This window comes from Pinus tabuliformis, chromosome 8, assembly GCF_031772625.1.
Source record: "Pinus tabuliformis cultivar Carrire ecotype Pingquan chromosome 8, CPIR1, whole genome shotgun sequence".
NCBI classification, from domain to species: domain Eukaryota; kingdom Viridiplantae; phylum Streptophyta; class Pinopsida; order Pinales; family Pinaceae; genus Pinus; species Pinus tabuliformis.
This window is the reverse complement of record NC_142294.1, coordinates 2,079,263,225-2,079,277,519: the sequence shown is the minus strand read 5'-3', so window position 1 is coordinate 2,079,277,519 and position 14,295 is coordinate 2,079,263,225. Positions and strand designations below refer to the sequence as shown.

The 14,295-nt window shown below is 37.9% G+C and overlaps 1 protein-coding gene across 1 annotated transcript; it reads right to left on the bottom strand.

The window, feature by feature from the left end:
• Positions 1-6,403: 6,403 nt before the first annotated feature.
• LOC149244825 (uncharacterized) lies at positions 6,404-7,984 on the bottom strand. The gene has a single exon (XM_089371650.1). It carries the CDS (start codon positions 7,982-7,984, stop codon positions 6,404-6,406), a length of 1,581 nt encoding a protein of 526 aa, XP_089227776.1.
• Between the last annotated feature and the right edge of the window lie 6,311 nt (positions 7,985-14,295).

Sequence of the window (14,295 nt, the reverse complement as noted above, 5' to 3'; positions counted from 1 at the left end):
GAAACCTAATCTAGACTTAGTAATCAAACCGTCCACCAAGGGTATACTTCGAAAGTCAGCTTTCAATCCACATGCGAGAGTGGCACAAAACTATAACATTGTTGAGGATTTAGCTGTTTCATCTTCAACAATGTCGGCTTTGGAAGTGCTGCAATCATGTCCAACACAACGTAAATTACTTTTGTCGGCTATAGGAGTTGTTGACGTTCAAGACTCGAACCTAATATTTTTCAATCTAGAAAATAGTACACCACGCTTACCTCATCAAATGGTTTTCTAGATCCCAGCGATAGTCAAAAACAGGCCTATTCATAGGACTGTGATTGATGAGGGAGCCTCAACATGTATTATGTCAATACAGTGTTGGAGATCGCTTGGTTCTCCTTCGCTAAATCAATCTTCGATGATTCTAAAGGCCTTTGATGGCCGTGGGTTTCATCCTTTTGGCATTCTACAGGATCTACCTTTAAGGGTTGAAGGAAAAACTGTTAATCTAGATGTGGAGGTAGTTGATGCCCCTCTAGATTACAACCTTCTCTTGGGTCGTAGTTGGTCTTAGGCTATGACAGCTGTCGTTTCATCGGTCTTTCAGGTTATAAAGTTTCCTTATAATGGAAAGATCGTAACAATAGACCAGCTGGCTTAATTTTCATCCGACCCAGCCTCTGCTGAAAGCATTCAGCATGTCGGTAAAACGACTATCCCATATAAGGATGTTGGAGTAGGACTAGTTAAAGATTCTAGTTTACTTGGAACTTTTCCTTTTCCTCCAATCAACGCATCGTCTTCTTTTGAAACCATTCATATGATTACGTCAGACACCATTGTTTATGATGATCCTTGGATCGTTCCTTCTGAATCTGAAATAGACTCATTTGGTGATGCTATGCCTTTGAGTCCATATGAAATTGTGTATTAGGCTGTGCAATCGTTTACCGACCCATTTTCAACCAAAATTGACTTAATGAATGTGGTCCATGAGGAATCACTTTTCACATCAAACTCGGATTCATCAACGTTTTCCAAAATTGTTCACTCTAATGAGCAAATTCGTGAAATCCTATGTGTAGATGATTTACCATGGGAAGATCTCCATCATAGATCTTCGATTTTACCCGAGAATGGTCGTTTTGAAAATGATTTTTCATCAATTTTTACGACTGAATATGTCAAGGAACCTCAGAATCCAATGAAACATCCTGATTCAGAGTTAAATTTGGGAAACATCTCTTGAACTATTCCTATTGACATTTCAGTTAAGCTTGGAATTGTTGAGAACATTCATATAGGTTCCTCGTGTACAGAAGACGAAATTCAAATATATAAGGCCCTATTTCAAGAATTCTGCGACGTGTTTGCCTGGTCCTATGAGGAAATGCCAGGAATTGATCCCACAATTGTTGTTCATGAAATCAAGACTTACCCAGACGCTAAACCCGTCCGGCAACGTTTGCGCCAGATTAACCCGAGAAAAGCTGCTGCAATTAAAGAAAAAGTTGAAAAATTACTCAAAACAGGTTTCATTTATCTGATCCCGTTAACGGATTGGGTATCGAATATTGTTCCGGTTAACAAAAAGCAGGGAACAATAAGAATATGTATCGATTATAGGGACATTAATCGATCCTGTCCAAAGGACAATTACCCAACTCCCTATATCGATCAAATCATTGATGATTGTGCCGGCAGTGAAATATTCTCCTTTATGGATGGTTTCTCTGGATACAATCAAATCAATATTCTACCTGTCGATCAACCAAAAACGGCTTTCATTTGTCCATGGGGGACATTTGCTTATTGTAAATTACCTTTTGGACTCAAGAATGTCGGGGCAATTTTTCAAAGGGCCATGTCTTATGCGTTTCATGACATCAAGCACACAAATGTGTTTTCTGTATAGAAACAGGTCGATTGCTAGGGTTGTTGTTTCTAAAGCCGGCATTCACGTCGATCCCTCAAAGGTCGAATCTATTGTCAAATTACCTCCTCCTTTGAGTCTTCGCCAACTCCAAAGTTTGCAAGGGAAAGCAAACTTTTTACGATGGTTCATTCCTAACTACGCCAAGGTTACAAAGGGTTTTACATGGTTTTTGAAACAAAATACTCCATTCTATTGGGATGAGATAGCTCAGAAATATTTTGATGCACTAAAACACGCGTTGACCCATGCACCGTTATTGCATCCTCCCAACTACAACCAAGATTACTTCTTGTATCTCATCGCCTCTCATTCCACCATTGGAATGGTCTTAGTTCAGGAAGATGAATTTGTACTGAACATGTGATATATTACCTTAGTCGAACTTTAAATCCAATTGAGCTAAAATACTCACATGTGGAGAAATTGGCATTGGCAACTGTTCAAGCCGTCCAATGTTTTCATCACTACATTTTACTACGTAAAACTACAGTAATTTCTGATTACAACCCTATGATCTACATTTTGACCAAGCAATTGCTAGGGGGAAAGTACTCTAAATGGATTGTTATCCTGCAGGAGTTCGACTTGGAATTTGAAAAATCTAAGTCTAAGAAATCTTGCAATGCCTACATTTGAGGCAGACGGCAAGACAGCTGCAATTTTCATGTTCAATCATATAATTGCTAGGTTTGGTGTCCCACAAGTGATTATCACTGATCATGGGCATCATTTTCGAAACGTTATGATGACTGAACTTACAGGCCAGCTTGGGTTGCGTCACGATAGTTCAACTCCTTATTATCCACAAGCTAATGGTCTGGTTGAATCCATAAACAAAGTTTTAGTCATCATGATCCGACGAATCATTGGGATTCATCGGTCGAATTGGCATAACATGCTATTTTCAACGCTTTGGGCGTATCGAACCTCAGTAAAAACATCAACAGGGTCCACTCCTTTCCAACTAGTTTATGGTCTGGAAGCTGTGTTACCCATTGAATGCGAAATCCCGTCATTGCAAATGGCCATCGAGTTACTTCCAGCCATTTTCTAAGAGGAAAAGCGTTTGTTATACTTGGCTCAATTAGATGAGAATCGACGTGATGCTGCATTAGTTTCGAGACTCACGCAAAATGTATGAAAGCTCAGTATGATCGAAATGTGACCCCTCAAAATTTTTCGGAAGGAGATCTAGTCTTAGTTTATGATCAAGCTAATAATAAATTAGGCGCTGGAAAATTCGTTCCTATGTGGGATGGTCCCTATGTTGTCAAGCTAAAGCTAGCAAAAGGGGCCTATGAATTGGTAGACTTTGACGGGGACTCTTTGGGTAAACCCAGAAATGGTCTTTACCTGAAGAGGTATTATGCTTAAAGAATGGGTATGGAGATTTTTAGTTAGGATAGTTTTTTTTTTCTTTCTAGCTGGTGTGTTTTAGTTTAAATAGTGTGCTTAGCTTAGAGAGTGTTTTTCGTCATTATTCCTGCTTATCTTGGTTTTACTCTTGATATTGCAGATGTCGATGCCTCTCCAAACATACATTGGTTTTGCTGATGGTGCTTGTCGTAATACACAGAACATTTCTTCCTCACTTGGGTTATCTATTCGCCCTCTGACGAGTTGGTATCTATGCATGGGGTAAGCCTTGGTCAAACAACGAACAACATTGCCGAGTATAGTGCAGTGATTAAGTTATTATCTGAATCTATTTCATTTGGGATTCAGAGTTTGATAGTGAAGTTAGATTCTGAACTCGTTGTATTACAACTTAATAGAGTCTATGCCATTAGAAATCCATTGTTATTGAGATTATTTTTTAGAGTGTGTCTCTTGGAACGTGAATTTGATTATATTGAATATCAGCATATTCTAAGATATTTAAATACATTAGCAGATGCAATTTCTTCTCAGATGTTAAGTAGGCATTTACAATAATCATACATGTAAATTTAAAACCATTCCATAACATGATTTACAAGATAAATCGGTAATAGTGATATATATATATATATATATATATATATATATATATATATATATATATATATATATATATAGGAGTGTGTCAAAAAATACATCGTCCTCGATCATAGGTTGAAAAACACCTTATGATCGGCAAAAATGATAAGTACAAAAAACAAAAATGTCATATGTGCCCACAATAGGCGATCATCCTATCACTAGTGATGATCTCGATAAGAAACCACTGCACGGGCCACCTTGCAAAGGAACCTCCTAAAAGGTCCTGGGACCCCAATCACATAGCGCTGAAGTCGAAGAGGAATGTCATCTATAGTGGTCTCCGGAATATCTCCTGTCAAGCGCTCTAGATGACCCTCCAACTCGGCCAAAACCTCTGCTGATTCATCCTGTGGGGCTGGCGCGGATGCAACTGGTTGTTTCCTCTCATAAGGTCGGAGAGAGGCTGGTCACTGTGGACCCACATCTACATTTGAAACTTTTACTATCAGTTTTGGGACGATAAAATAATAAAAAATTAAAATAAGAAAAAATGTTGAAAATGATTTTAGCTGAGTCATCCCATTGCTCTCCTGGTGGAAGAGCCATGTCTGGGTCACCAAAAAAATCTACCCCAGCGTAAGGGAAGTCTTGAATAGAAAAAACCTGGTTTTCCAACCATTGGAAATACTCAGGTTTGAATCAAACAACCTCTGTCCCCTCGTCCAGATGATGGTCCATAACTGCGACCCATCGCATCAGTTTGGGCTCTCGAGGAAGCCCAGCTCCAACAGTAAGGTGCTGCGGAATCAACATGGGAACCCTCTCTAGACCAAAACTCACAACCAAAGCCCCATAACCAAAGGTCTTCAGTTGTCCTTTTGGCTCTGGTCAGTTGGCCTTTTACATTGGCCAACACAGCATCGCACCAGTTGAAGATGGTGTCTCGAAAGCAGTCAACTACCATCCGCATTTGGGATCCGGTGGCAACATGTAATGCGGCACTCCCACAAAGTCTGGTGACAGTAAACGTGATTACCATGAGTTCAGGAAGGGATATGGTTTTTATGTCTATCCCTTTGTCTCTAGTCTGGTTGTTGTAGAACTCTAGCCGGAGGCTATCGACAGACTGGCCACCTGGCCTAGCCCCGAATAGAGTCAAGTCTTCACCTCTCTTAGGCAAACCGGTCAAAAAATATATGTCTGCCAGCTAAATTTCGAGCTGGTGGCCACCAATGAAGAAGCACTAGTCCTATATGCTCCACCTCTCTACCAGCCATTCTAAGAAATCCACCTGGGTCCTCATGCTAGGTATGGCCTAAAATTTGTACAAGCCGCATGCCTTCAAAGCATCAATCGAAGGTTGGTGATTCCATGCGGCAACATCCACGTCCTCATGCTCTCGTTCACGCCAATCTAGCATGATGTACTCTCTGCATCAAGTTAAAAGACAAATTAGAATAATCCACAGTATTCATCATTTTCTTTTTGTCGACGTTTCGAGCCTAGAGCAAGGCTCATCATCAGGACTTTGATGTACAGAGAAGAGAGAAAAAGATCTGAGATAAATAAGGATAAGGTTGATCGTTTAGGGTTTTTTTAGGCCGACCTAGAGATTATATTAGTAAACTAATATTTTATTTATTATTTTAATAATTCAATTAACCCTAAAAACCTAGCCTAAAATTTTTAATGTATTAATTTTAAATATATTATTTTTAAATGTATTAGTTTTTATTCTTTAATGTATTAATCTTAAATGTATTATTTTTAATTGTATTATTTATAATGTATTTTTAATGCATTAATTTTAAATGTATTATTTTTAAAAATTTTAATGTATTATTTTTTAATGTATTAATTTTAAATGTATTATTTTTAATGTATTAATATTAAATGTATTATTTTTAAATGTATTATTTTTAATGTATTTTAATGCATTAATTTCAAATGTATTATTTTTAAAATTTTATAATGTATTATTTTTAATGTATTATTTTTAATTGTATTATTATTGATTCAATTTTTAATGTATTAATTTTCAATATATTATTTTTATTTTTAATGTAATTCTTTAATGTATTAATATTAAATGTATTATTTCTAATTGTATTATTTTTAATGTATTCTTAATGCATTAATTTTATATGTATTATTTTTTTAAAATTTTTAATGTATTAATTTTAATGTATTATTTTTAATGTATTAATTTTAAATGTATTATTTTTAAATGTATTATTTTTTATTCAATTAATAATAATGTATTATTTTTAATGTATTAATTTTAATTGTATTATTTTTAAATGTATTATTTTTTATTCTTTTTAAATTAATGTATTAGTTTTATGTGGATTTCAATTGTTAAATTGATTAGTTATATTTCTCTTTAAATTTTTTATTGATAAGAATTAGGTTTATTTATGAGCTCTATTTTTTATTTTATATATACTCAGATTCATGTATTGTTAATTTTTAACTTAGATTTATATGCTTTATTAATTAATAAGATTTCCTTTTAAAGTTTTATTGTTGAGAATTAGATTTATTTTTATTTTTAAGCAGGCAGTTCCAGTTTTTACTAATGTCCCATCCCCCATCCCTATTAAGGTTACCAGGATGTTTTATGATTTCAATTGCTTCACGAATTTTACGCTTGAAATGGTGTTCTTCTCTGGCAACGATTCTGGTTTCTTCAAGGCATATGTGATGGTTTGTTTTACCTACATGCTCAGCAAGAGCTGAAGAGCGAGTTCTTTCTTTACGGATATCAGCGCTATGCTCTTTGAGTCTTATTCTTACAGACCTGCCAGTTTCCCCTATATAATGCTTTCCACAGGAGCAGTTTATGATATAAACTCCTTTCTGCTGAAGTTGATCCTGGCTGTCTTTAACAGACTTCATACCTTGCTTGATAGTTGACAAGGGTTTGAATGAAGTTTTGATGTCTTTTTTCCTGAGAATTTTGGCAATTTTGTCAATGATACCTTGAATGTATGGAAGGTATGCATTAGAAGTTGAGGGGTCTTTTGTTTTGTTTATATTGTTTCCAGATTTTGCCTTTTTAATGGCTTTGAGGATGCTCTTACTATTGTATCCTAAGCTGGCAAAAGTTCTTTTCAGGTAAGCAATTTCTTCATCAGCGTGGTTGTCATCTGAGATTCTACAAGCTCTAGTGAAGAGTGTTTGCAGTACCCCGGTCTTTTGCGCTGGGTGGTGATGTGAATCAGCATGGAGGTAGTTGTCCGTGTGAGCTTTCTTTCTGAAAACTTTATGGCCTATGGAGCCATCATTGTTTCTAATGAGGAGAATGTCAAGGAAAGGGATGCAGTTATTTTCTTCGGTTTCCATTGTAAACTTTATGTCTTTAGATATGCTGTTGAGGTGGTTCAAAAAGTTTTTAAGTTCTATATCACCATGAGGCCAATTTACACTAGTGTCGTCTACAAACCTGACCCAAAACTTAGGTTTTAATGGGTAAGAATCAAGAGCCTTGGTTTCAAATTTTTCCATGAAGAGATTGGCCACAATGGGTGAAAGAGGCGATCCCATAGCCACACCCGATGTTTGTTCAAAGATTTCCCCTTGGAAAGAGAAGAACGTTGAGCGGAGACAAATTTCAGCTAATTTTGCAGTTTGGGGGTCAGCCACTTCCTTAACCACTTGAATTGCTTCATCTAGGGGGATTTTGGTGAATAGCTGGACTACGTCAAAACTAACCAGTTTATCTTCAGGATCTAGGGTTGTATTTTTAATGAAATTGACAAATTGATTGGAGTCTTTTATGTAAGAGCTGGTTTTGCCAACTAGCGGAGCTAAAATACTAGCGACATATTTTGCTAATTCATAAGTAGGAGAACCTATAGTGTTGACTATAGGTCTTAGGGGAACTTCTTTCTTGTGCACTTTAGGGGCTCCATAAATCCGGGGAGTGATTTCACTATCAGGGGTGAGGCGTTTTTTTATTTTATCGTCAAGATCGGTTTCTTTAATGGCTTTCTTTACAAGTCTAGTGATTTTGGAGATGGGGTTTTCTTCCAGTTTTTTGTAGCTGCCACTATTATATAAGTGGTCCCTCATCTTGCTAACATAATCCTCATAATTCATAATGACAGTGGCTCCACCTTTGTCTGCTTTCAGAATGACAATGTCACTATTCTTCCTGAGATTCCTTATGGCCCTGAGCTGTTCAGGGTTTAGGTTTCTTTTAGGAGGTTTTGCTTTCCTTAAGATGACAGCGCATTCTTGTCTGACCAGCTCTTTGTCTTCATTGCTGAGAGTCTTTAACAACTTCGTTCACCGAGCTTGCTGCTTCATCATCTGCTGCTCCCATTCTGGCTGCGTCAATGCTATTAGTTCCAGCACTGCTCCTACCCACCAATAATTCTTCCTGAGGACTACGCAGTGTATTAAAGTTCTCTTCTGCGTTTTTCTTAGAAAGGGCTGTAGCTTTGCTTGAATCAGTGTTCCTACCACCGTATGATCTCTCATGATGTCTGCGCAGAGTTTTAGAGTTCGTTCCTGCGTTTGCCTCAGACATGTTTGCTGCTTTATTATTGGGTGTGCTCTCATTAACGTCTGCTAAAACATTATGATCTTCTGTGTATATTCTGCGTTTTCTTCTGAATGGATTATTGCTGTAGCTGCTGCATTTGCTTAACCCTGATCTATTCTCAAGCTGTAAGACGTTATCTTCATAGTACGTATGCTGCTTCAGCTTCCGGAGTTTGTTCAAATGTCTCAGCTCTACGGTTTGTCTTTCTTTGCTGGCTTTTAGTGCTGCGGAGGCGTCTACGATTTTCCAGAGGTTTTCTTCGATAGAAGCTGCAAGTTTCAGGTGGGTTCTGAAAGCTGCTGAGGATAATTTACCCAAAGAGGTTCTGGTTCTGCGAATTTCTAAGCGAATTAGGGATTTACTGAGACGGTCAAATATTTTATGGTTTTTGCGGTTGTGTAACCTGTGCTTTATGCAGGCAAAGGGTGGGGTGAGATTAGAATCCCGACACTGTTTGAGGAAATGCAGATCCGATTCTTTTCTCTGTATTTTGACCCTTGTTTTTTCGAGATTTCGTATCTCTTTCCAAGTATCCCCTCCGTACAGGGTAACTATTTTGGATTGCAGGTTTCTGTGGAGAGGTTTTTGAGAGATTGTATTCGGATAATCCACAGTATTCATCATTTTCTTTTTGTCGACGTTTCGAGCCTAGAGCAAGGCTCATCATCAGGACTTTGATGTACAGAGAAGAGAGAAAAAGATCTGAGATAAATAAGGATAAGGTTGATCGTTTAGGGTTTTTTTAGGGTTAATTGAATTATTAAAATAATAAATAAAATATTAGTTTACTAATATAATCTCTAGGTCGGCCTAAAAAAACCCTAAACGATCAACCTTATCCTTATTTATCTCAGATCTTTTTCTCTCTTCTCTGTACATCAAAGTCCTGATGATGAGCCTTGCTCTAGGCTCGAAACGTCGACAAAAAGAAAATGATGAATACTGTGGATTATCCGAATACAATCTCTCAAAAACCTCTCCACAGAAACCTGCAATCCAAGACAAATTAGAATGCTAGAAATTAATTTGTTTGGGTCAATTTTGAGAATTTTTGGGTTAAAAACCCTTGTGGCGGGGACCGCACCCTCCGGGTTAGACACGGTGCATGGGTCTGCACCGTGCCTACATGGAAGGTGCGGATCCTTGACTTTTTCCCCATTGAGAAAAAGTCGGGGTCCGTGGGCTGGCAGTGTTATGCCTGCGGGCCCGCGCGCGCGAGTTTTAAGCCTAAAAACCCTCCCAAAAATGAAATAAAAACCTAAAACAAGAAATGAAATGGTTAAAAATGAAGAGTAGGATGATGTGAATTACCTGGAGAAGATGGCGTTCGATTCCGACGGTTGGATTTTCCGCAATCTTCACGTGAAGTTTCTGAACAAAAGCACTATTTTCTCACCCAAAACTCAAACGGTAAAAATGAATTGACGAAAGCCATTTTTATAAGTTTTTTGAGTAAATACATTGCAAATTTGTTTATGTTTCACTTTGGAAAGGTATTTTTGCAACATTTTTATCCATTTCATACAGGTATGAGTAATGTTTGCATTTTTGTTCAGGATAACGGATTATTCAGGCGAAATCTATCATTTTCGACGGAAAAACATTTAGAGTCACCTTTAAGCTCTTTTCTGACTCCTAAAACATGAATAGATCGCCGAGTTTTTTCTTTTAAACTCGTTAAAATGGAACTAAAAGGAGGTTCACTTACAGCTCTTTTTTTACCGTAAAAACATGAAAAGATTGCCGGATTTTTGTCATTTCAAATTCGATATTGGTTATAAAACAACGTGTCATTGATCGCTTTTTTACTTTTTCATATCAGGGGCATTAATAACGAAAAGTACTCCTTGGTCGTAAAGATCAAGCGGTTCTCTCAAGTATTATTTTATACTTTTTCGGACTTGGGAGACACAAATTTACGAAAAAGGTCAACCCTGGAGTCTTCTTAAGTTTTTTCAGACTCTCTAAAATTGAAAAACGCTGAGTTTCTCCTATACTAGACTCGTTAAAATTTCACGGTAAAGGACCTATTCAATTACAAATAGGAACGAACCACTCCTTCTTAGGGTTCGAATTTAAACTAAGTTGGACTCATCCGAAGGGTGAGCTTATAATCAAGCAAATGTTATCCTCCTCAAGCTTGTCAAAAATAAAGAGGTACTTGCCAGAAATGGTGGGGAAAAAGAGAGGAAAATGAGCTTGTTTGTCATACTTTGTAACCACTCTTGAACACGACACTTTTATTCACCTGGGTTGGGAAATCCTTTGCCTAACAGTTGATCAAATCACATTGAAAGTCTTCAGCCAGTTTCTGGGTATTAACTTTGGGTCAATTGTCACCAAACCATCTGTTGTGTTGTTATGTGTTCAAGAGGTCACTGCCAATAAGCCATTCATCTGCAAAATATTTGTCATCCATCTTGACCATCCCTGAGTCAGTCCTTGCAACAAAATTTCTTCAACTCGATATATGATTTCGTGTTGTGGGCTTGTCTGCGATGGATCACTTTCTATCGACTTCAGCTAATTATCTAGAAAGATGATCTAGAAATCGTCAGTACCTTGGGATCTGCATGCCTCAATGGCAGGTTTCTCGCCTTTGACGACAGGTTGCATCATTGGCCTTCGATCAAAGGATTCCGTGACATGTTCGACATCAACACATCTATTCACATCTCATGGATTGTACTAGGTACTTTGAGAGCCATTGACATCACTGGTGGTTTCTCTCATACTTGTTAACATTTTACATCATTGACTGGTAATCTAGTGGTTTCTACCATGTTCAACTTCAACACATTCATTCGCGTGGATAGAATCGTATTGTTTCGGGAAAAATAAATGAAGACCCCGGATCTAGTTTCCACAATCCAGGCTGCGAGGAATTTTGTATTCATTATATAATGGACTATTCATAAACAGATGGCTGCGTCCATACTGTGTCCACATGAGTCTATACTTGTGATGTATTACAAGATCATTCATGTATCAGAGCAGTAGTTAGTTGTCTAAGTCAATTTTGATCTGAGTATGGGAATGTCTACCTCAGCAATGATATGATCTCATATATGTATCTTGCATTGAATGTTTTTACAGGTTCCAACCGGGCTCTCCACAAGATGATCCTCGAAATGATAAAGTACTTCACTCTTCCTAGATAAGAAATGAAATCCTCATCTACTACAAACTTCACACTTTAGGGGGCAATTTGTTACACAAAAATATCGTCACCATGATTATTTGCAGTCAGTATGGGTCTATCATCACTTGTATTGTCCTCCTAAGCAAGTCTCAGACCTCAGCTCTTCAAGTCAAGCTTTGAGAATGAGAGAAAGACATTGAAAATCAATAAAAGCTCTGGTTCCGCACTTTCTCTCATTGGTACCTGTGGTCCCGCACCCCCTGTTCATAAAAACTGTGGACTTGCCTGCTCTGTCCCTAAAGGAGTAGGTGCGGACCCCTATGAAAGTAAAAAAGGCACAAGTTTATTCTAAAAAACTCACTTTGGGTTAATTCTAGATGATTCTAGAAGGAATTTTGACGTGGATTGTTCGCTCTGAGGTGGTTCATGCATCCCAAAAGAGAAGGAGCTAATCCCTTGATGAGAGGAGTTATCCCTTTGAAGGAGGGCTTTATCCCTTTGAAGGAGGACCTAGTAACTTCCCTCCATTGCACTATAAATTAAGGCATTGGGGTGAGGACTAGAGAGGTTAGAAGCTAAACATTTTGAGGGTAAATGCTGGTGGAATTAGGACTTCTTAGTTGAGCTTGAGAGGAGAGATCACATACCTCTTGGCTCCATTGCAAAGTGAGTGAAGCTTGTCAAAGTAGAGGAGACCTCTTGCTGGACCCTGGGAGGAGCTTGTACAGCATCAAGGCACAGGTTGTAAAGTTCTTCTTTGATTTTAATTAATGCAATCATATTCATTTTTCTCAACAATGTGTCCTATGTCATTGTTTCATGAATTCCCTGATCTTCATGTTGAATATGTTTTGTGATATTGGTTTTTTAGGTGCTATTTAATTTGTTTGCTTGTTTGTGTTTGCAGGTGTGCAACAAGGGAGCTTATCATTTGGATCAAAGGAGCAAGGCTTCCACAAACTAGCGTTGGACCCAAGGTAGGCCTAAACACTTGATTTCCTTTGTTTATAAAAGCATATTTAGAGAAAGATAGTTTTTGATTGGCTTGCTTGTCATTAGACATCCTTAGATTTCTAGGAAGGTCTATCTTGTTCGCAAGATCGAATCATTCTGTGTGACAGTCTCAAAATCTAGATCGACCATCCCCATCGACCTCTAGAGATCACGTCGATGCTACACCTTCAGCTAATGATGGTAAGAAGAAGGGAAATATTAGATTCCCTTGTAGGTTATGTGAAGGGAAGCATATTCTTCACCTTTGTATTCTTATGGATAAAGCTTCCAAAATTTTGGAAAACCTTACAGCTCCTCAACCCCAACTTCCTATTGGTTATCAGAGGCTTTCTTCTAACCCTCTCCTACTTGGTAAACAAATTAACTTGGATTCATATCTTTCCCATCCTGCTCTTCTTGAGCATGACTCTCTTGTGTCTATTCCTAACCAATCATTGGTCGAAAAGAGTGTCAACTTGGATCCGCCTTCAGCTGTTGACTCTGTTCTTGAAGAAAGTAGTGATCATAGTGCTCATGTTCTTCTCGTCTCCTTAGATTCTCATGAATTGAAGAGTGACCCTCCTATCCCAGTTGTTCAGGAGAGTCCTTCTCCTTATCCTACAGGGCATGGGGCCAATCATATGATACCCCCAACAAGTAGTTATGTCATTTATTTTGATTAGAGTCAATTGAATGCTTTCCGCCTTCCATCTTATGTGCCTTTCTAAATCACAGTACAATCCTATAATATGGTAATACATGGCACTATATTAGATGAATGTGTGTCTGTTAGCATTATGTCTTCTATTACTTGGCAAGCATTGGGTTCCCCACAACTTGTGCCTATCAGCCACAATCTATTGGCTTTCAACAGAGGAACTATTCAACCCTTAGGGATCCTTCCAAAGTTCCCTATTACTTTGGGAGGAAAGGCTATCTATATAGACATGATGGTAGTTCAAGGTCCCTTAGATTTCAATCTTCTCCTTGGACGCGACTATGTTTATGTCATGGGAGCTCTTGTTTCTTTGTTTTTCCGTGTGGTTTTCTTTTCGCGTGACCATTGATCAATTGTCATTCATTGGTCACCAAGTGCCTCCTATGAAACCATAGTCCCCTATTGGTTCTTGCTTGCAAGTAGTGCCTTCCCTGCCATAGGTTAATTATGTGGCTAACCGTTCTATCTCCACATCTATCGATGATAACACAGAAGGCATATTACATTATGTACTGGGGGCCATAGGTTAATTATGTGGCTACCCATTCTGTCTCCACATCTGCCAATGATCACACAGATGACATAGTACATTATGTATTGGGGGCATTGGAACCTGATCTGTCATTGGTACCAGTTGACATGTATTCGTCCCAGAGAGTAGTTCTCCTATCTAGTGAGGACCTCTTGGGAGCCATGTTCTCGTACGGTCCATGAATAGGGGTTGGAGCATAGTTCCTTGTATTGTGTCAAGCTTGTTAAAAAAATGAAACAAGGGGTCAGCGCATGGTTCCTTGTCTTGTGTCAAGCTCATTAAAAAATGAATCAAGGAGCCCGAAGACAATTTTTTCCTTTATTAACCTTCTAAAAAAATGAAACAGATGTCCGAGGATAGTTATTTTACTGTGTCAACCTCATTAAAAAATGAAATAAATCTCTTTTCCTAAATCGAGACTTTGATTAAGATCTAGTAAAATCTAAGTCGAGTCTTTCCTAGATCTTGAAAGTGAACC